Genomic DNA, 23,093 nt, shown 5'->3' with positions numbered 1-23,093 from the left:
CTATGGGAGGGGCTCGATATTTTGTCCTCTTTATTGATGATTATTCCCGTTTTACTTGGGTCTATTTGATGACTAATCGTTGTGAGTTGCCTCAGATTTATATTAACTTTGCCACTATGGTTCGAACTCAGTTTTCAAAGGTCATTAAAATTTTCAGACGTGATAATGCTATGGAATATCGTGACTCCAAACTTTTAAATTTTCTCGCTGAACAGGGTACTTTGTCCGAGTTTTCTTGTCCTGGTACCTCTCAACAAAATGGCAGAGCTGAGCGTAAACACCGTCATATTCTTGACTCTGTCCGTGCGATGCTTATTTCCTCTTCCTGTCCTGAGCGTGCTTGGGGTGAAGCTGTCCTCACTGCTGTTCATGCTATCAATAGACTCCCTTCTTCTGTTCTTGGTAACACTACTCCCTTTGAGCGTCTTTATCGTACTTCTCCCGATTACAGTTCTCTCCGTGTTTTTGGTTGTGTCTGTTTTGTCCTTCTTCAGCCTCATGAACATAATAAGCTTGAACCTCGGGCTCGCATGTGTTGTTTTCTTGGGTATGCTTCTGAACATAAGGGTTATCGTTGTTGGGATCCTATCTCTCGCCGTATTCGTATATCTCGTCATGTTGTCTTCTGGGAACATCACATGTTCTCTAGTTTCTCCTCCTTTGAGTCCATTCCTTCTACTCCATCACCGTTTTTTACTAACCCAAATGTTGATCTCTTTCCTAGTGATGATACTACAGGGTCTACCCCAAGTCCACCACTCGAGGCTCCTGATCCTCCACCTTCTCCATCTCCCGATGATTCCAGTCCGGACGGCGATCCCACTCCTAGCGTCATGCCTCCTCCTCCCACTCGTTCTTCTAGAGTAAGGAATCCCCCTCCTCATCTTCTTGATTATCATTGCTTTTCTACTATTCTTCATCAACATGAACCTAAGTCATTCAGAGAAGCCTCCACAAATCCAAATTGGCAACAAGCAATGCAGGAAGAAATACAGGCACTTGAAAAAGCACACACTTGGGATTTGGTTGATCCTCCTTCTGATCAGGAAGTTGTGGGCAGTAGATGGGTATACAAGATCAAGACTCGCTCTGATGGCTCTATTGACCGTTATAAGGCACGATTGGTTGCTCAAGGTTGTACGCAAGAGTATGGTATTGATTATGAAGAGACTTTTGCTCCTGTTGCTCGCCTTACGTCTGTTAGAGCTCTCCTTGCCATTGCTGCGGTTAAAAGATGGTCTCTCAGTCAGATGGATGTGAAGAATGCATTTCTTAATGGGGATTTGAAACAGAGAGTCTATATGAAACCACCTCCAGGATATCCTTGTCCTTCCAGTAAGGTTTGTCTCCTTCGCAAGGCACTTTATGGACTTAAGCAAGCTCCTCGTGAATGGTTTGACAAGTTCAGCACTACCATATGCAGTCTTGGCTTTATTTCTAGTCCTCATGAGAATGCGCTTTTCATTCGTAAAAGCGACCGTGGAGTTGTTCTTCTACTTTTGTATGTTGATGACATGATTATTACTGGAGATGATGTTGATGGTATCTCTGATCTCAAGACCTCACTTCAGCGTACCTTTGAGATGAAGGATCTTGGTTCTCTCAGCTATTTTCTTGGTCTCGAGGTCATCTCCACAGATGATGGCATTTATCTCTCTCAGGCTAAGTATGCTTCAGATCTCCTTGCCCGCGCTGGGATTACAGATAGTCGCACCGAGTCTACTCCTCTTGAGCCTAATGTTCGATTTACCCCTATGGATGGCACTGTTTTGGATAATCCGACACTTTATCGTCAATTAGTTGGCGGTCTCGTCTACTTGACTGTCACCCGACCAGACATTGCCTATCCAGTTCATGTCCTCAGCCAGTTCTTGTCTGCTCCCCGTACTACTCACTATGCGGCAGTTCTTCGCATTCTTCGGTATGTCAAAGGCACTCTTTTTCATGGCCTTTATTTTTCTGCCCATTCCTCTTTGACCCTTCAGGCATACTCTGATGCTGATTGGGCTGGTGATCCCACTGATCGTCGTTCTACTACTGGTTATTGTTTGTTTCTTGGCGACGCTCTCATCTCTTGGCGTGCTAAGAAGCAAACGTTCACTGCTCGCTCAAGCACAGAAGCTGAGTACCGTGCCCTTGCTGACACCACTGCTGAGGTTATCTCGGTTCGTTGGCTTCTCGAAGATCTGGGTGCTCCTCAGTCGTCCCCTACTGATGTCTTTTGTGATAACCGCAGTGCTATTCAGATTGCCCATAATGATGTGTTTCATGAACGCACCAAACACATTGAGATTGATTGTCATTTTGTTCGGCAACGAATTCTTATTGATGCTGTTCGTCTCGTTGCTGTTGGGACACTGGATCAGACTGCTGATATCTTCACGAAAGCTCATCACCCGACTCGCTTTCGGATTTTGTTATCCAAACTCAAGCTGGTATCCTTAGCTCCCACTTGAGTTTGAGGGGGGATGTTAGAGAATCAATTAGAATCATTAGAATCAATTTAGATCAATTAGCATCGTCTATATTTATATAGCATATCTGTACATTAATTGTAGGATTCTATGTCTTTATTACTTTGATTTATTTAGCACCTATAAATACCCCTTGTATATTGTACCTGACACACAACTCAATAATACACTTTTCACATCATTCTCTCAGTCTCTTGTTTCTAACATTAACAAATATCTTTTAAACATTTTTTAACTAAATCCATTTATTAATTAATAGTTTTTGGATTTAATTATTAATTATATTCTGTGTTAATATTTCACCAGATATTCCACCTTCAAAATCATCCAACCGAAATAGTCTTGGAAATTTGTTTACAATTTACTTTTCATTCGCGTTGGTTACGCCACGCACAATGTAGACACTAACTAACGTAACTAACTAACCACACAACGCCATGCATGCAGTTCTCATTTTGTCCTAAACAAGCCACGGCGCGTGGTTCAATCGCCCACACAAGAAAGTAGCTCTTTCTTGTTCTCAATACGGAAAATAAAGACGAATGAAAAGAAAAATGAGAAGGCGTGGAAAGAAGGTATTTGCAAGATTGTGTGGTGGTGCCCGTGGTGGTGACGACGACGAGGACGAAGAAGACACCTTTCCTGAGAGCCAAAGGAGGGATCACATTGCGGAGTTTGATTATGAAGGAAGCCAATACAGCCTCGCCGGTCTTCCTCTTCCCTCGCTCGGCTCCACTTCCCACAGACTCAAGCTCCGTCCTTACATTGTTTCTCCCTTCAACCACAATTACAGGTACGGACATATACAAGGGCGTGCGCACGCACGCACACACGCATATTATATAGATGGATAGATAGAGGAACATATTTTGTGTTGTTTTGTTAGATCTGAAGAAGTGTTTCAGACTCAAGATATATATACACAGGGCAAGTGTGAGGTTGAGATTGTTAACATTGTGTTATATATGGTTAAGCTTAAGCATAACTTAGGTTAAATTCTTGTTAGATTTAGTTTAATTTAATTAATTAATCAATTAAGTGGCATATTGCGTTGTTAGTATTGGATAGTTCAATTCCCATTGGATAGCTCCCATTAGCGGATAAGAGTTCTTCAGAATAATTAATGAACTAAGCTTTCCCTTAATTTATTATGACATTAATACTTTTGTTCTATTAATTCTAAATACAAAAAAATTGTATTTAGATATGATTCTGTTAAATGGAGGAAGTAATATTAGTTAAGTTGCTTGATTATGCTGTCTTCTTTCATGTGCGTACCACATGTTTGATGGTTGGTAACTGATACGTTGCAGACTTTGGCAGACATTTCTGGTGTTCTTGGTGTTCTATAATGCATGGGTTTGTCCCTTTGAATTTGCATTCCTTAACCAAAAAATGGTCGCAATCTTCGTAGCTGACAATGTTGTCAATGGATTCTTTGCTGTTGACATTGTTCTCACCTTCTTTGTTGCATACCTAGACAAGACTACCTATTTGCTAGTTGATGATAAAAGCCTAATTGCTTTGAGGTATGCCAAATCATGGTTGGCTTTAGATGTCATCTCCACTATCCCCTCTGAAGTTGCTCATAGGTTTTTGCCCGCTGCCCTGAAAAAATATGCTTACTTCAACATGCTTCGCCTTTGGCGTCTTCGCCGAGTCAGTGCCTTGTTTGCAAGGTAACGTAGAACAATTATTACGCTCGATGTTTCATATGTCCTGCAATTGCATTTTGTGTGGCAGTTAGATTAAAAGCCAAGGTAGTTATCAAGTTGTTTTCCCAGTAACTAAGGAATTCACAATCAAGAATTGGTTAAAAATTTGTTTACCTACACACCCTTATTGAATAATTATGTTATAGAAAGCTTCATTGTTTATTATGCTTAACATTGTTTGGAGGAGAAAAGATGTGAGTATGACTTATATATTGAATAAAGAAAACTTCTTTAGGTTTAGGGTGACAAACATTGTGAACTGGAGGAGGGGTAATTCTTTTTGCCAATTCAAATTAAACTGATAGCACATTTTTATCTTTGATCTTGTAAAGAACTGATTAGGCCATATCCTCCCATTTTACCTTCTTTGTGTTAGATTAGAGAAGGACAGGCATTATAATTACTTCTGGGTTCGCTGCTCAAAACTGATCTGTGTAAGTGTTTGCTTTTACCATTTTATAAAGCAACTTGAGTCTCATATTGGACTTATTATTGTTGGTGCCTTGGAATTTGTAGGTTACATTATTCGCAGCTCATTTTGCTGCTTGCATTTTCCATTTTATCACTCTGAATCGTGAAACCGGACAAACATGGCTTTCGCTTCTTCCGGAAGTCGATGATCATAGTGTCACAAATCTCTATATAGCATCAATTTACTGGTCCATAGCAACTCTTACAACGGTTGGTTATGGAGATCTACATCCTACGAACACAAGGGAGACTCTTTTTGATACTTTCTATATGCTCTTCAATCTTGGGCTAACTGCATATCTCATAGGTAACATGACAAATTTGGTCGTTCATGGGACAAGCAGAACTAGGAAATATGTAAGTATATTCTGCCTTGACCCTTTACTTGTTGAGCCGCACATAAATCTTTATATTTTCAAAGACTTATATGGCTTCTTTTAGTAAGTGGTTCAAGATATCAAATTGGACAAATTTTGTCTTAGGAGACATTTTCCTATTTTTCTATTTGTATCCGTCATCATGTCCTGAATCGTGTACCTATTTCTTGAAGTTATTTTGATTCTAGATCATTATCTTCCTAAGAGGTTCATTGCTAATTTGATTGTACTTCTGATGTTTGGTTTTCTTGAATACATGTTGTGCATATCAGAGAGACACAATTCAAGCTGTGACAAGTTTTGCCAAACGGAATAAATTGCCTGTTCTCATGCAAGAACAGATGATTGCACATTTGCATATGAAGTACAGAACTGATATAGAAGGGCTGCAGCAGCAAGAGATTATCGAATTACTCCCGAAAGCTATTCGTTCTAGCATCTCTCATTACCTATTCTATGAACTTTTGGAGGATATCTACTTGTTTAATGGGGTGTCACATGATCTGCTTTTTCAACTGGTAATATTTTCTCTCTGGTCTACTTCGTTACCACGGTGTTTAAGACTAAACATTGGGAAACTATTTCAGACACCAAACTGAGAATCATATATTGTGTTTTGGTTATATCACTCATTTCTGGTCTAATCTGCTTATCGCATGAGTTTATGATTCGCAAAAAGTAAAAAAAAAAAGCGAAAAGAAAATTTTGTCTATACATGTATATCGGCTCCTTGTTAGTCATTGTTAATTGGATGATGATGAACATATTCCCAGTGCATACCTTGAACTCTCTCAATTTTGTAGGTCTCAGAGATGAAGCCCGAGTATTTTCCTCCAAAGGAAGATGTGATTTTGCAGAATGAAGCACCAACAGACTTCTATGTATTGGTCACTGGTGCTGTGGTAAGTCACTAACCCCCTCAATTTTCCCCTAAGTCCATTTATGCTTTGATTGGTGTGTAATGTATAATTTGTATGTTGTTTGATTTCCAGTTTCTAAGATGTGTATGGACCAAGGATTTATATAACTAATCTTGTTGAATTTTTTTTTTATTTATTGTTTCCTGAGGTCATTCGGCCTGAATCAATTTGCTTCAGCATGTGAAGCAATTTCCATTACAGCTAAGCCTTGCCCATTAAATGGAGTCAAATATGGGCATGGGCTTACCCAAATTCAAATTTTATTTTGCGATCATAGAGTGCATCACTGCATCAGTAACAGTCCACCGTATTTGGAAATAGAACCAGTTGTGTCAACATTATATGCTATTTCAACAAACCCATTGAATATTGTTACAAATGAAATTACATATATGTGAAGAATGTTATAAGAGATCTTTGTTTTATTAGCTAAATTTTCCTTTTCCTTTTTACTGCATGTGGAATTCTGTACTAACATACTGAACTTTCACTAGGAAGTTATTCTCAAAGGACAGAATAGAACTGAACAGGCAAGTTTATTTGTGATTAAGCATCATGAATCATCACCCACATTAGAGACAGCAGGAAAACATGTTTCTATCACTAAGAAGATGTGTGGTTATAACTATAGGTAGTTGGTGAGATAAAGGCAGGAGAATTAGTTGGAGAAGTTGGAGTTTTATGTTACAGGCCCCAGATGTTTACAGTTCGGACCAAACGATTGTGCCAACTTCTGCGCTTGAGCCGGACTACATTTATAAATCTTGCTCACTCCAATGTTGGAGATGGGACAATTATGATGAACAATTTTCTTAAGGTACATGATTCTAAATTTTTTAAATGCCCTTTAGTTTCTTTCACATAAACATTTGCTCATCAACCTTCACATTTTTTATTGATTCTACTTTATCATACTCCACGATCTTTTCTTAGAATTTATTCAACTTTGTTGAACAACGAAATACAGACCATATATCAAAACTATTAAGCTACCATCCTATTTCACCCTACACAAACTTGCTTATTTCTACCCCTTAGAAATCAAAATTCAATGTTACAATATCAAAATAAAATTGTTCTAGGTTCGACATTGTGAACCAATGTCTTCTTTTCGCAGCATTTGCATGAATCCCAGGCACCAGGAATGGATATTATTTTCCGAGAGACAGAGGCCATGCTGGCACGTGGTAAATTGGATTTGCCTATCAGCACATGCTTTGCAGTAAACCGAAATGATGATATATTGTTGCAACGGCTGCTGAAGAAGGGTATGGATCCAAATGAAGGCGACCCAGATGGAAGGACACCGCTGGTTTGTAGTGTTTCTCCCCTTTTGAGCAAACACACCTTCACATACATGCATGCACAATTATACATACATGTAAGAAAAGTAGAAAACACTAGAATCTTACAACTTTGCTTTCACATGTAACAGCATATTGCAGCTTCTAAAGGCAATGAGAAGTGTATATCTGTGCTTCTGGAATATGATGCTGATCCCAACATCAGAGGTACTCTTCAGTCCTGTCCTGTCTGAAACTGCAATTATTTATGAAACACAGAAACTTTCGGTACTACAAATGACTTAGTTGCGTTTGATAAGTGTCTTATAATAGAAATACAGAGACACAGAAACAAAACCAAACAAGAAAAAGTTGTGTTTTGTCAGTGTTTATATATATGTATATTGAGACAAATACCAAACAATACTTAGTGCTACTTGCCATTACATTTCAAGAATGAAAAAAAAGTGCTAAACTAAGATCATATGGGAGACAATTGAATGCAATTTAGCAAATGACTCTTTTGGTACTTACATTGTTACTATACAGATAAGGAAGGAAATCTTCCACTGTTTGAAGCACTTATAAGTGGTAACGACTCCATTGTGAAACTCCTTCTGGAGCATGGTGCAGTGTTAGAACCTGCCGATGCAGGCCACCTGGCATGCATTGCTGTTGAGAAAAATAGCATGGAACTGCTCAATAGAATTTGTCAATATGGTTGGGATGTGACACAACCCACACACAATGGAACCACTGCTCTTCACACTGCAGTGTGTGAAGGAAACCTCCAAATGACAAAGTTCCTTGTCGAAAAAGGAGCCAACATTGATCTGCAAGACGCTACCGGCTGGACTCCAAGGACCTTGGCGGATCAACAAGACCATGATGAAATCAAAAGTATGTTTCAGAAGATTGGAGAGAGGACAGGTCCAATTCCTGCTGCTATTCCACCATCAAATCGCAAGCACTTGCCTAACCTTGGAAGGTACCAAAGTGAACCAACTATGCGTAGTATTCCCCAAACAAACATTGGACAGTTCCACTCGCCACGCAATCCAGAAGATATGTTCTTTGACAATACTAAAAGAAGAAGAAACAACAATTTTAACAATTCCATTTTTGGGATGATGTCGGCAGCTAACCATAGTAAGTATATCAAATTAACCTTCAAACAACTTGCTCTTATAAACTGTAGAACTAAATTTAGAAAGCAAACAAACTGCCGCATGTTTAGACAAATGTTTACAAAGGAAAGTGCAAAATTTTTTTGCATATAGTTTTCAAGATGGTTTTAGATAAATGCAAGAGAACAGAAAGAACACAAATGAAGATTTTTCTTTGGTTTTTTGGCTATCAGAGTGATGAATTTTGTTTCCATTATGACTATACAGATCAAAGAGAGCGTGAGGCATCCAAAAAATTTAACAATCATAGGTTGAACAAGGATGACTTTGTTGGCAGATTGACATTAAGTTGTCCTGAAAAGGGTGAACATGCTGGAAAGCTTGTTATGCTGCCAAATACCATTCAGGAACTGCTAGATATTGGAGCTAAAATGTTTGACTTTACTGCTGTCAAAATTTTGACCAAAGAAGGAGCTGAAGTGGATGACATAAATCTCATAAGAGATGGTGATCATCTTATTATTGCACATAAATGAAGAGGGAAGCTAATTTTGCTAACAAATCATTCTTTTTATTAGGGATGCATCATTTGGAAATCAAAAATGCTATCTACACAATAAAAATTGGCCACCAAATCAATTGCTATATATTTATGTATAAATACATATATTGTTTAACTTATTTTTAATGTATATTTTATATTTTAATATGTATTTTATAAAGATAGCTGATTTGGTGACCAATTTTCTGTACACATATAATAGCACTATATACCATATTCTTATTTCTTCCTTATAAGAAAACATTTATTTGTGCAAACACAATAAAATTCAAGAGTAAGACTGACCAATTAACCTTTTTCTCTTGCCACCCTTGGAAAATTGAGAGTTAGTCATTAGAAAAAACATAAATTAGCGTTGTGTGTTGTTATTGAGACAAGTACGTTTTTTAATGTGTGCTTTGGGAGAGAGACAAAATATATATAGCTTGGATTAAAAATCTCTAAAACAAAAAATATTGACTTTTTCCAGAGAAAAGAGAGAACATACAATAAATTAAATTCTAATTATCTTATTTCAAATTTAATGAATAATATTCAAAATGTTATTGAACAATCTATTAATTAAATAACCTATTAAACAATTTTGTATTAAAAGTTAGATTGTTTCAAAAATCCCCTTCAAATATGATTGTTGATGATTTTAGTTTTATGAAATATCATCGAACATATTTTAAAAAAATCAAAATTTTTAAAATATATCTTAAAACCTTAACTTTTATATAATACGATAAAATATAACTAATGTCTTAAGATATAATTTTATAGATTATATTTTGTTTTTGTTTGGCTCCTTCCTATGGAATTTCTAGTTTTGCGACTTAATAGAAATTAATTAAATCAAAATTAATAAGCACTAATTAAGTCACATAACTAATTTTAGATGTTATACTGACTACAATTAAAAAAGCATGTGTCAATCTGCTCACGCAGTACTACACTAATGAGAGTCATTTTTTTAAAATAAAAAGCACAATTGATTATTTTAATAATAACTAGATTAACTTATCAATTAGATTTGAGAGATTAAAATAGGAATTACCTTATTCCAATAATAAAGAAGAGTGTGTTGTCCTGTGCGGACAAAAAATAAGTTTTACAAATCTTATTATAACAATGACCCAAAGCAAAAAAATGACCATACACCATCACATACTTGCTAGTGAGAAATCTCACTATTGAATCTGATAATAAAATGATAATTTTTATGATGTCGAATAAACAACAAAAGAATGACTACTCATTAATAATAATAATAATAATAGCTTCTACATTTTTTTTCTATGTATTTTCTAATTTCTTTGTTCTTACCATCATTCATATTCATATCAGTCTTTTAATTTCCCTCTACCCCACATGACTCAGTTCTTTCTTTCCCATTTTCCTGTAATCCTTTCTTGTTCCACAGAGTATAATCTTCAACCTTAACCATCTACACATCAATCTTGAGCATTCATGTCTTCAGAACACACTACAATAACATCAAAAACCCCATTCTGCATCTTAGAAAATGGTGAATGCAAAGATATTCAAACAGCATTTCCATTGAAGCTATGGAGGTATCTATCATTGAAACTGTGGCGGTATCTAGCATTGAAGCTGCGGCGATTTCTAACATTGAAGCTGCGATTTCTAACATTGAAACTGCGATCTCCATCATTGTTGGAGTTCCCATCATTGAAGCTCACAGCTCTGAGTTTCAACTCTCCCCTACTGGTTGTCATCTCATCCAATATCTCAGCATCACAATAATCTTCTACACTCTCATCGCTATTGCCCGGTTCCTTATCCTAAACAAAGAAAAACATTTCCATGTTCTTAATCGAAGGGCGAAACTATACAAGAACAACACATGGATTGTAGTCCAAGCAACATAGACAAAGAAAAACACATGTATTGTAGTCCAAGCAACATAGACAATGAATCTTACCTGCAGTGACATACTAAGGGAACCGCGTGGAGCACCAAGAATCTCCTCATATTCGGAAGCGTCTAGTTCTTGAAGATCTCGAGGTTTGAAGAGTCTTGGAAGCAGGTGCTCCCTTACAAGTATGAGAAGGAAGAATGGTAGTGGAAACAAAATTCCACCTATAGGTATCCATGTCATTCCATAACAGACTGCGAAATATGCTAACTGGAAGCCGGTAAAAGCAGCTATGGTCTTGAATGGTACTGTCTCCACAAATGAGGCATGAGAACCTTCCAAAATTCTGCTCATAAAAAATGATTACAAAATTAGCTTCTCAAGTATATGGAAATGTTAGGTGACTAACATTTTTCCCTTACATTTGCCTTGCATTTGAAACAACAAGCCAACTTTTCATATTTTCTACTAAAAGTGTTGGATCTTTGGCATATTCTCTTTTTGACATAATTAAAAGGTTACTTTACCTAGAACGTCGTCTTGGAGCGATGAAGAGAAGCAATATCCTTTCCCAAAACTGATTCCCTGGTAGACTATCGATTGCCATGTAAGCGAAATATCCCCATAAAACCGAGGTAGGTATCCTTTTGATAATAGAGATGGCCAAAACTGAGAGGCCAATCAGAAGGGACTGCATTAAGTTGGTCATTCTTTGCTCATTAACCCGGACTGGTAGATAGTCATCTATGTGCTCCTCAAGATCAAAATTTTTCTTTGTACCATCCTTGGCATCAGGGTTCATTACAGCTTCCTTCAAATTCTCCAACTCTTTGGCCTACACAAAAACCAAAAACTACCATTGAATTACTCTTGAATATACCTGCAACAATGATTGAAGATGCAAAGATATCAAACCAACAAAACTGACAGTAGGATCTGTATCCATCTCTTCAAAGACAGCCTGCATCTTGCCATATATTTCAGACTTTGTCTTTTTCAGCTTAATGCATTCCTTGGCACTTTTTACCACTTCCTTTCGGATCAACTGAAAATTGACAATGTAGTACACAAATCTAAGTTGAGTTGATATCTATAGAACAAGGACAAAGTGACTTGATGCAAAAAGTGAACGCGGCGGGGTTTTTTGTTAGGGGGGATGATGCCTACCTGCTTTCTAAGAACTGCCAAACTCTTTGTATGCATGGGAGATTGCGGAATGACTCCATTTGATGGAGGAAGGCCAAGAAGACCGCAAATCAAAGTCTAAAGACAATAAGTTTAGTTCATATACTTCGTCGGCATAGAATGAAGCCAAGCTATTATAACTTATAAGAAGCAGGATTTGGGATAAAACAGAACAACCTACCATTATTCCAAGCAGAAACATATCATAGTGATAGGCAGATGGCTTTTGAAGATTGAATTCCTCCTGTTGAGCCATCTGGGAAGATACACTATGATCGAAAAAGTATAGTCCTGCTATCATGAAAGCCGGAATAATTGCCGCAACTATGTAAAGAAAAGGAACCTGCCCCATATCCTGCAGGTTTTACAGTAACTATTAGATGGAAACAAGGATTTGCCACAATGAAAATAATCAGCACATGAAGTTTACAATGTTGAACACCAACATCTAGTTTTAAAGTAGTGTGTGCACATGGCACTGGATACTAATAGTTTAGCAATACCTTCACTACTGTCCAGTGATACAGAGATGCAGATTCCCAAGGAAGCGGAGAAACCAACCTTCGAGGAACACCTTCGGGAACTTTGCCTGGCACAACATAAGACAGTGCAGTCCATAACACTACCATCAATGGAACCCCATAATCTGCAATAAAACTTCGTAGCCACCCTGCATCGAGTTGAATGCCACAATTAAGTGTATTTTAAGGGGGGAAAACCAGATAAACAAATATATGATTAGAACATTTTGTGTAAGGTCTAAAGTGGTAAATATGTAGAAATTTACCTGTTCCATATAGCCATGTTCTTGCTTTTCTGGTTTTAAGGGAAGTGACAAGTACTCCAAAAGAGAAAATGATTCCAAGCAATCCATTAATGTACCTCCATTGGAATTGAAACTCTTCTGCCAACTGGTTTTCATTCTTCGGCGTGCCGAACTCCTCAACCAATCCCTGTGGTTCATTCAAATCAAACAATTGTAAGATCTATCTATCAAGTGCCAAGTTCACAAATGTATTATCATGCAAGGAAGCAAGGAAACAATACCTTAATAGCCTGTTGAAAGAAAAGAACAGTAATTAGCATGCCGAACAACTCCCCCGCAACCCTTGTAAACCTCGTGATCACAGTGCAAGCATTAAAAATCCCAAGCACAATCAAGAAGAGTGCACTCCATACATTAACCCTGTCAATACATATGCAATAGAATTACATATATGATACTTACATGAGAAAATAAAGTTATTTGAAAGCCCTAAAAGTAAGGATAGTAGAGTTAATTATCATATCATACCATCCAGCCCAAGGCAGAAAGAGTTTTGCACCAAGTTCAGGTGTTTTCTTGCTGAAATTGTAGAGATAACTGTACATTATAACAGTTGGTTCAGCAACTCCTACAATCAACAAAGGCTGGCCACCAATTATAGAGTGAATAATTCCACAAATTGCAGTAGATGCCAATGCTTCTACAGTGCTCAAGCTTCCATCTGATTAAAAATAAAACCAAAAAAAAAAAAGAAAAAAAGTTGTAAGCACTATAATTGTCTCAGTAGTGTTAAAAAGAAAGAGTCTAGTGTCTCTATCTCAATTGTTCCAAACACAACCTTAAAATTACTATAATATTTTACCTGTATCTCTACTTAGTTGTTCTCCAAAAGCAATGACAGGGAGAGCAGAAGCAAAGAATATGTAGAATGTTGGAGCCAATAATCTAATTCACAAACCATAGAAGTTGCTGATTAATTGAAGGGGACAAAAAAACCAAAAACGAAAAAGAAAAAAGAAAATGGTACCTTAGACCAGAGCAGAATGACAAAACCCAATCTTGCTTGTAGCATTCAGCTCTTCCTTTTACATCTTGAATTATTCCCTTAAATGGGGTTCCCATCTTCCCCATTTCTGATGAATAATGCTAGTAGTTGAAGTGAAGGTGAGTAAAGAAACAGAGAGAGCATGAAAAAATGATAGGCTATAATCACTAATGAGGTTTTTAACTTTTTTATTATAAGAAGAGAAAAAGACATGACACAGACAGAGGTATAAGGTGGGGTATGTCATGTGTGACAGAGAAAAAGAAAACGGCAATAGTCCAAAATGGACAATATTGAAACTTTAAAAAATGGGTAGAAACAGTTGGATACATGTGAATGTGATCAAATTTGCATTTCATCAGACAGCTCAAGCATTAAAAACAAGAAAAATATGGGAAATGTTGGAACTCATTCTCCAATTAATTCTTTTTATTCATACTCACTCTCATACCAATAATAGAGGCACCAAAAAAAAAAAAAGTAATAAGTTGCAAATATTTAGAGCTCATTTGGGTGCCACTAATTAGGGGGTCTTTGCAATGCCATTTGAATCCGTTTTGTAAAAAAAAAAAAAATCAACTTCATCTAAAGTATATAATTTATTGGGGTTTGAATTAGATGGCTTTGCTTTTATTTCTAAATCTAATCCAATCTAAATTATTGTGATTTAGATTGATTCAATTTATTTCATTTTTTAAAAATAAAATTTTAAGATTTTATTATTAAAAAAAATTTAAATTAATAAAACAAATAAATAAATTTTATATTTACAAAATACTTTTTAAATAGTAATAATATATGAATAAGATAAAATAGCATTTAGTATTTGTTCATACTCTGATCCAACACTGAGACCCATGTCTAAATAGAAGGCCCAATCTAAAGATTAACCTTCACTCGACACCGACCTCCTCACCAATGGTCGGATTCAACGGCGACTTGCTCTAAGAAAGTCGGGATCGAGGATGAGCTGGCAGATAACCCTTATTCAAATAAATAACTGCCCCTAAAATCTCTCAACCCACTTCCAGTGGCCATATCTCAACTTCCCTAAGATAAAGGGACGGTTATCCACCTAAAAAGATGGAATTACTCCAACGGTGGTTATTAGTTCACCACTATAAATACGCTGACACCTCTCAGGTATCTCTAAGTTCCAATACTCTTTAAACCTGCTAAAACCCCTTGCTAACTTAGGCATCAGAGTGTCTTTGCAGGTACCACCCCCATTCCTTCACATACACAAGTCGGACGGTAGCTCCCAGACGCTAGCCTAGTCGGAGATTACCTCCATTAGACGCGTGGGCCAGTTTCACAAGCCCAACCCTCTAACTTCATGTTACCCACGTAACATTGGCGTCGTTACCGGAGACCTGGAGATCAACCAATGATGGCGGACGACTTCAACGAGGATGGAAACACGACATCTGATTCTGAACAAGAGAACCAGGAAGCTGGCAACAATGACAGAGCAATAATCACCCATCAAGGGGTGACCAACCAGAATAAAGAAGGTTCTTCGGGAGTAAAAGACCAGAAGGAAAACTCTTCTGAGGGGCGCGAGTCAGGTAAATAAGGACAACCCACGCAGCCAACTTCATGGGACTGTTCCATGGCCACCAAGGGCGCCTGGAACAGTTGGAACAAGAGCTGGAGTGACAACGAGAAGCAGAGAGAAATCTGAGGGGCGAGATCGAGCGACGAAAGGAGCTTGAGGAAAAACTCCTAAGGCTAGAGTCCGCTCTCAAAAGTTGGAACTCTCGCAGTGACCGAGATGACTCTCCCTTGGGAGGAGAAGATCCATTCAATGAGGATATTATAAGGGCAAAAGTACCGAGAAACTTTAAAAGCCGTGACATGGATCTCTACGATGGAACCACAAATCCAAAGCATCATTTAAGCAATTTTAAAAGTCGGATGTACCTAACCGACGTTTCTGATGCTACTCGCTGCAAGGCTTTCTCGACGACCCTTACTAAAGCAGTGATGAAGTGGTTTGATAGCCTCCCCCCAAGGTCGGTCACTAGTTTCAATGACCTCTCGCGAAAATTTCTCATACGATTCTCAATCCAAAAGGACAAGGTAAAGCATGCACCAAGCCTCCTGGGAGTAAAACAGGAGATCGAGGAACCTTTAAGGGACTACATGGAAAGGTTCAACAAAATTAGCCTAGGGGCACTGTTCATACCCTAACCCAACACTGAGACCCAGGTCTAAATAGAAGGCCCAATCCAAAGATTAGCCTTCACTCGACACCGACCTCCTCTCCAATGGTCGGATTCAACGGCGACTTGCTCTAAGGAAGTCGGGATCGAGGATGAGCTGGCAGATAACCCTTATTCAAATAAGTAACTGCCCCTAAAATCTCTCAATCCACTTCTAGGGGCCATATCTCAGCTTCCCTAAGAAAAAGGGACGGTTATCCACCTAAAAAGGTGGAACTACTCCAACGGTGGTTATTAGTTCACCACTATAAATACGCTGACACCCCTCATGTATCTCTAAGTTCGAATACTCTCTAAACCTGCTAAAACCCCTTACTAACTTAGGCATCGGAGTGTCTTTGTAGGTACCACCCCCATTTCTTCACATACACAAGTTGGACGGCAGCTTCCAGACGCTAGCCTAGTCGGAGATTACCTCCATCAGACGCGTGGGCCAGTTTCACAAGCCCAACGCTCTAACTCCAGGTTACTCACGTAACAGTATTCAATAAATATTTTTATCAATAAAAATTATATTAATAACACTTTTAAAATATTATATTTATATTTGTGCATACAATAACTTAATTCTTGTAATATAATATTTAAATATAAAAAAGTAATAAATAATAACTAAAAGGGTAAAGTACTAAAGTGGTCCCCTAGGTTTGGGCGTAATTCTGTTTTGGTTCTTAAGGTTTAAAGTGTTCTATTTGAATCCAAAAAAGTTTCATTTAACATCAATTTAGTCCCACAATGAGGTCAAAATTAAATAATTAACAAAATGTCCTACATAACAACAGTACAAGAACAAAATCGATAATCTGGAGAATAAGTACAAGCTCCAGAGGCATAAAATCAACCATTAATACATCAATACATTTATTTATTATTTTTTTTATAATATAAATAAAATATTTTCTATAAAACTAAAGAAAATAATAAATAAATGTATTGATGCATCAATGGTTGATTTTGTGCCTCTGGAGCTTGTACTTGTTCTCCAGATTATGGATTTTGTTCTTGAACTGTTGTTATGTAGGACATTTTGTTAATTATTTAATTTTGACCTCACTGTGGGACTAAATTGATGCTAAATGAAATTTTTTTGGATTCAAATAGAACACTTTAAACCTTAAGGACCAAAACAGAATTACGCCCAAACCTAGGGGACCAATTTAGTACTTTACCCTAAATAAAATTAATTACTTTAAAAACAAATATAAAAATAATTATATGAAATCAAATCAATAAATCTTAATTGAATATTTTCATTATTTGACTTATAATTCAATTTTTTGTAAATTTTTTAATTTCATAATATTAGATTTTAAATTAATTTATATATTTTATGAAAGTACATATATCTATCTCACTTTTGCGTAATGCACGGGTGTAGAACAGTAGATCTGGATGTGAATAATTTTTATGTGTATACTGTAAACTAATTCTATATTGTCATCTTATAGAAACTAATATTTATGTCATTCTTTTATAAATAAAGTAGTTTAATATAAGGTTGACATGATACTTTCTTGTATTTTATTGTGTAACAAATGTTGATGCATAGAAATCTATTATCTAATATGAAGATTAAAATTCAAACCCAGACCACCCACGTTGACGTTGCAAAGTTAAATCCTATACAATTCGATCTAATAGACTGGATTTGGTTACGAGAATTGGAGAAGATAAAATAATAAAAATATGATACAAAAATAGAAAAATAAAAAAAATAATATATATTTAATAAAAATAATAAAAAAATACTAAAAAAATAAAATATATTTTTTATTGGTGTCTATATCCTTTTTATAAGGACACAAAAAAATATAAAATATAATAATTCAATATTTTTATACGTAACTGTTTTAGTATTTTGTACGAGTAAACAAATGCAGCTATATATAGCGTTAGAATAAGTGTGTAAATATTAAATAGACATTGGGTTCATTTGGTTGAGAACTTGAGAGAAAAGAATTGTATGAATTCTATGAAATTTGTGTAGGTAATAATTTAAATTCTGTTTTTTGATATTTATGAGACAAAATGAAATTGTTTCATAAAATTTTCGTTGCACAGTTTAAAGAGATTATAATTAAAAGTTTGTAAGTGAAGGCTTATTTCATTAAAGTAAAAGAGGGTCATAGATTCAACCTCCCTTCTCCAAGTCTTCTACAATTTTAAAAGTACTTAAGATAAAATTTTTTAAAATTGTCTTATACTTATCAAAATTAAAAAAATCTAATATAAGATTTTATATTAATTAATGTCAAAATTTTATTTTTATATTTATGGCTGTTATAATCCTTTTTAATTTTAAATTCTTTTTTTACCAAACAGAATTATAGTTATAATTTGATTTTATCAAACACATTTGTACTTATTAAAACCCACTTATTTTATGGTAGGCAGGTGGTATGGTTTTAAAAATCTTTTTAATAAAACTATTATCAATTTATGCTTTAATTTGTCCCCTTTTAACATAATATGAATATTGTGAATTTGCAAAGAGGAACAACAATTATAGGGTTAGAAAAGCATACATAAATTAAATTATTTTATTTAATAATTAGAACTGCAAGTTATGGAGTCCAAAAATACATATATAATATGGAATCTCATAAATTAATCTTAGGAGAAACATGAAACCAAACTTTCTTGGTAAACATGAAAAAACTTTCCACATGAAAACTTACACAAAGAATAAATATATAATATGGAATCCCAGAAATTAATCTTAGGGAAAATATGAAACCAAACTTTCATGGTAAACATGAAAAAACTTTCCATACGAAAACTTAGACAAGGGATAAATAGACAAACTGTCACTTGAGATATCAATCATAGGATGAACTACTTCTCTTTTACGAAAATTATACACAAGCAATTTGCCCCGATAAAATTCTCCGTATGCCAAAAGAATATAATCTTCTGACATGTACAAGGGTTCTAGCCAATTACCCGGCGTGATTATTCTACCATTGAATGGGATTCTTAACACTATAGTCCAAGATTTTTCAACTCCATACTCCTTCATTATCCAAATAGTGTAAGCAGCTGTGTTATCATAGGCAGGATGAAAACATACAGAAAGAAAGTTCTTGAGAACATGCAAAGAAGGGACGTCCTCATGGAAGCCTCGGTGAGTGTGATTGCGTAATCGACCAAAGAAGCCTGGGTGAGTGTGATTGTTTTTAGGTAGACGTAATCGACCAAAGGACTCCGTTATCAACTCAAAGGTAAGAATGAAATACTCCAATACTCTAAATGGATCATGATTCTTACTAGGATCATGCGCTATCCAATTGAGAGTGCCGCTCACGAATGTTCCGCTATGACACCATGTAAAATATGGAAACATGGGATGATCAACCGTTTTCCAAGAAGGATTTGCTTCCAAGGTGCAAACTATAGCTCTACTTCCCAATCCACCGGATATCTTAGAACACGTAACAAACTTATACTTGTTACGTAGGGCATCATACCCTAAGCCACAAAATACAGGGTGTCGATCATCGCCGTGGGGGTACTTGAATGGAACGATTAGGGATACCCAACGGGTACAAGGATTGAACAAAGTTAGATTTTTATAGGGAAGACCTTCACACAAGCAAAGCAACCCGTTGCAAGATCCCTGAATGCTTTTGTATTTAATCTGAAGTGGATCGATTCTAGTTGGTTGAAGCTGATTATAAAGAAGAGATGATACAGAGCACTGCATGATGTCCATCCCCTCAGATTCCAAACTACAATACACTAATCGAGGTTGAGTTGAGCGTTGATGGTGGTGCATGACGAATTCATGGCTCGAGATGAAGGAATTCCATGAACGGCAGACGGTCCTCAGCAGCAGGAGGAGCCTCCCTGGAAGCCACAGCAAGATTTCCCAAATCAGGTCTTCCGGAAGATGCGCATTCATCAGATTCATCCTGGCTCATTCCCGTTGGACAATTAAGGTTAGGGTTTGGGTTTTTGTTTGTTCAATGTGATGGAATATCAATAAGTAGGAGAAGATAGAGCGTGGCACACATACACACACTTTGGATTTTTGTTTGATATATAAGATTTGTTTGGATAGGTTTTTTAAAAAATAAATTTTTAAAAATCTTAAAAATACGATCTTAAATGATTAGATATTAAATATATTCTAAAAAAATTTAAAATTCAGGTTATCATGTGATTTTTTGTCTAACATTACTAAAAAGATAAAAAAATATATATTTTTAAAATTTGATAACTTATGTTAAGTGATATTTTCAAAAAAATTATTGTAAATGATAAATTTTTTTTAAAATAAAAAATATTATAGAGATCAAAATTTGTTCTTATTTTTTTTATACCTTTTAAATAATTATTCAAATATAAATTCGGATCAAATGTGTAAGTTATTTATTAAATGTAAAAAAAATTTTGCCACTTATAAAAATATAATATTTATTAATTATTTTTGTCGCATTTTCAAATTATTCAAGGTCTTATTGTCATTCGTATCTTTAAGGATTATTTGTACGAGAAAAGCTCTACATCCATGTAAAACTTATATGGATGGTATCCATGTAACTTTTACTCCACGCCCCACACCGCCGTTTGTTTTACACGCGCCACTTATAACTTATATAACGAATTTTTATTTTGCTTTATCAACGTTTCTCAACGTAAACCTTCTTCTTCCTGTTCTCCTTCTTATTCTTTAACCTAATTAAATTCGTTGTTCTCCTCTTTCGCGTTTTTCTTCTCTGCATTATGGATCTGAATTGATTCAACGCAATTACCTTCGTCATTCATCTTCTTCTTCGTTTTCTTCTTTGATCTGCACTTTCGATTTGAAACAATGAATGAATCAACTTCAAATCAATTGAATGACTGCGATTTGGATTATTCTTCTGAAACGCATCAATTTCATGAGGTTTGGATTATTGAATTCTGAATCGAATTTAATGGAATGAAATAGCTAATTTTATCTGAAGTGAATTGAATGGACTGAGGTGATCTACATCTGAATTGAATTCAATTGAATTGATAATATGTAACTGTGAGTAACTGTGACTAACTGTGAGTAATTGTGTGTAACTTTTCGGTTCGGTGAGTACTAAAGAGTTGATTCACCATGTCATGTTTTCGGTTCGGTAAGAAGAAAGGAGTCTAACAAAATTGGACGAATATATTCTGTTTTGTTCCCTAAGCACTATATAATTATTTCACCGTAATTAAGATTTCGGTTTACCATAATTAAGATTTCGGTTCACCATGCAAACCAACTGTGTTGTGGATGAAAAATTTGTTCCAAATGTGGGAATGATTTTCAAGACATTAAGATTTCGGTTCACCATAATTAAGATTTCGATTCACCATGAGTACTGTGTTCGGTTCACAATGAGTACTGTGTTTGGTTCATTCTGTACTATTCAAAACTCTTCTTCCTCCCCTTCTACTGCTTCTTCACCAGAGAGAGGAGGAAAAGACAAAAAAATACAGCAGCAACAACAACAAAAGAATGACGATAGGGTTTCAGGGTTTAGGGTTTTAGGGTTTATAGGTTCAGGGTTCAGTGTACAGGAGTTCAGTGTGTTTCAAACTTTCGGTTCGTCCCGTGTATTAATTTCGGTTCACCATGTTCATAGTTGAGGGTTTAGGGTTTAGGGGGTCTAGGGTTTAGGGTTTAGGGTTCAGGAGTTTAGGGGTTTAGAGTTTACGGTAGGGTTCAGGGTTTAGCATTCAGGGTTCAGAGTTCAGTGTTCAGGGTTCGGGTTTAGGGTTTAGGGTTTAGGGTTTAGAGTTTAGCGTTCAGGGTTAAGAGTTCAGAGTTCAGGGTTCAGGTTCAGGGTTTAGAGTTTAGGATTTAGGTTTTAGGGTGTAGGGTTTAGGGTTTAGGTTTTAGAGTTTTAGGGATTTAGGGTTTATGGGTTCAGGTTCAGTGTTCAGGGTTATGGTTTTAGTGTTTAGAGTTTTGGGTTTAGGGTTCAGTGTTTAGGGGTTCATAATTTTTTGGTAAACAGGAGAACGATTTGGATTACTCTTCTGAAACGAATCAAATTGACAAAGTTTGGATTATTCAATTTTGAATCGAATTGAATGGAATGCAATTGCTAATTTGAATTGAATTAAATGGACGGAGTTGTATTGAATTGAATTGATAATATGTAAATTGTAGGCAGAGTTATTTGAATTTGATTTTATATAATGAATTATGTTTTGTTCACTCAGTACTATATATACAATTGTTTCACCATGAGTACTGTGTTCGGTTCACCATGAGTACTGTGTTCGGTTCATTCTACAGAAAGCTGTTTGAATTTGATTTTATATAATGAATTATGTTTCGTTCACTCAGTACTATACAATTGTATTGTGTTCGGTTCACCATGAGTATTGTGTTCGGTTCATTCTGCACTATTCAAAATTCTTCTTCCTCACCTTCTAGGCTTCTACAGTTCTACTGCTTTTTCACTAGAGAGAGAAGGAGAAAAAGACAAAAAAAAAATACAGCAGCAACAACAAAAAAAGAATGATGATAAGGAAAAAAACAAGTGAAAAAGAAGGAACGTGAAAAAAGTGGAGAAGGAAGAACGCGAAGAAGAAGGCGAAGAAGAAGAAGACACTCCGTGCGTAAACGAGCATGAGAAGAAGAAGCGCGGGAGGAGAAGAAGAAGCGTGGGGGAGAAGAAGAATTGGACAAGAGCGATTTCGTGTGTGTTGGACGCGTGTATTTCACGTTTCATTTAATGGTATTGAATTTTTTTTGTGTTGGGCCAACTTGGTTACATGGTTACATGGATGTGTAGCATCCCGTGTACCATGTTTGTATTAACAATATAAATTTTCGAGTGCCTTTTTAATAGTTTATCCTAATAAATAATATTTCTCATTACAATATTGTCCCAAGAGAAAAAAATATACTTGGAAATGTATTTCGAAAGGGAAAAAAAGAAATAAAACAAACTCTGTATTATATAAGAGAAAAAAGTGTTAATACATCTGATAAACAATAAAAGAATAACTTTTGTAAACCAAAAAAGGATAAATACATAAAAGAATAACTTCAAAGTGATTCTTATATCTTCTCTTTTTCTTACATAATACATTTCAGTTTCCCTACATCC

General features: G+C 35.9%; 3 protein-coding genes across 3 annotated transcripts; 1 reads left to right on the top strand and 2 right to left on the bottom strand.

Annotated features, from left to right (window-relative positions):
• Window positions 1-2,986: 2,986 nt before the first annotated feature.
• On the top strand, window positions 2,987-8,967 carry LOC107611658 (potassium channel AKT1-like). Its single transcript, XM_021110013.2, has 12 exons — window positions 2,987-3,267; window positions 3,788-4,153; window positions 4,566-4,623; window positions 4,706-5,017; window positions 5,310-5,555; window positions 5,841-5,939; window positions 6,452-6,487; window positions 6,589-6,774; window positions 7,075-7,269; window positions 7,393-7,468; window positions 7,790-8,389; window positions 8,635-8,967. Exons 1-12 carry the CDS (start codon window positions 3,017-3,019, stop codon window positions 8,901-8,903), a joined length of 2,694 nt encoding a protein of 897 aa, XP_020965672.2. The 5' UTR covers window positions 2,987-3,016; the 3' UTR covers window positions 8,904-8,967.
• A 1,112-nt stretch (window positions 8,968-10,079) lies between these two features.
• LOC107613563 (putative boron transporter 7) lies at window positions 10,080-14,100 on the bottom strand. Its single transcript, XM_016315630.3, has 12 exons — window positions 13,769-14,100; window positions 13,604-13,686; window positions 13,270-13,462; window positions 13,023-13,161; window positions 12,763-12,928; window positions 12,479-12,645; window positions 12,157-12,330; window positions 11,958-12,053; window positions 11,719-11,835; window positions 11,318-11,625; window positions 10,857-11,136; window positions 10,080-10,716 (listed from the first exon to the last, which is right to left on the bottom strand). The coding sequence occupies exons 1-12, from the start codon at window positions 13,870-13,872 to the stop codon at window positions 10,456-10,458; spliced, it is 2,088 nt and encodes a 695-aa protein (XP_016171116.1). The 5' UTR covers window positions 13,873-14,100; the 3' UTR covers window positions 10,080-10,455.
• A 4,630-nt stretch (window positions 14,101-18,730) lies between these two features.
• LOC148549958 (F-box/kelch-repeat protein At3g23880-like) lies at window positions 18,731-19,921 on the bottom strand. Its single transcript, XM_088495873.1, has one exon. The coding sequence runs from the start codon at window positions 19,919-19,921 to the stop codon at window positions 18,731-18,733; it is 1,191 nt and encodes a 396-aa protein (XP_088351999.1).
• Window positions 19,922-23,093: the final 3,172 nt, after the last annotated feature.

This window comes from Arachis ipaensis, chromosome B8, assembly GCF_059453495.1.
Source record: "Arachis ipaensis isolate K30076 ecotype BB chromosome B8, ASM5945349v1, whole genome shotgun sequence".
Taxonomy (NCBI): Eukaryota; Viridiplantae; Streptophyta; class Magnoliopsida; order Fabales; family Fabaceae; genus Arachis; species Arachis ipaensis.
Note: the sequence above shows the minus strand (reverse complement) of the source record. Positions and strands in the feature narration are given on the sequence as shown.

Coding starts and splice junctions, on each gene's coding strand:
- LOC148549958 (XM_088495873.1), bottom strand. CDS start 19,921: ATGAATCTGATGAATGCGCATCTTCCGGAAGACCTGATTTGGGAAATC.
- LOC107613563 (XM_016315630.3), bottom strand. CDS start 13,872: ATGGGGAAGATGGGAACCCCATTTAAGGGAATAATTCAAGATGTAAAA. Junction 13,687..13,768: donor TCATTCTGCTCTGGTCTAAG/GTACCATTTTCT, acceptor TTTGTGAATTAG/ATTATTGGCTCCAACATTCT. Junction 12,054..12,156: donor TGTTTCTGCTTGGAATAATG/GTAGGTTGTTCT, acceptor TATTGTCTTTAG/ACTTTGATTTGCGGTCTTCT.
- LOC107611658 (XM_021110013.2), top strand. CDS start 3,017: ATGAAAAGAAAAATGAGAAGGCGTGGAAAGAAGGTATTTGCAAGATTG. Junction 4,624..4,705: donor GCTGCTCAAAACTGATCTGT/GTAAGTGTTTGC, acceptor TGGAATTTGTAG/GTTACATTATTCGCAGCTCA. Junction 5,556..5,840: donor ATGATCTGCTTTTTCAACTG/GTAATATTTTCT, acceptor TCAATTTTGTAG/GTCTCAGAGATGAAGCCCGA.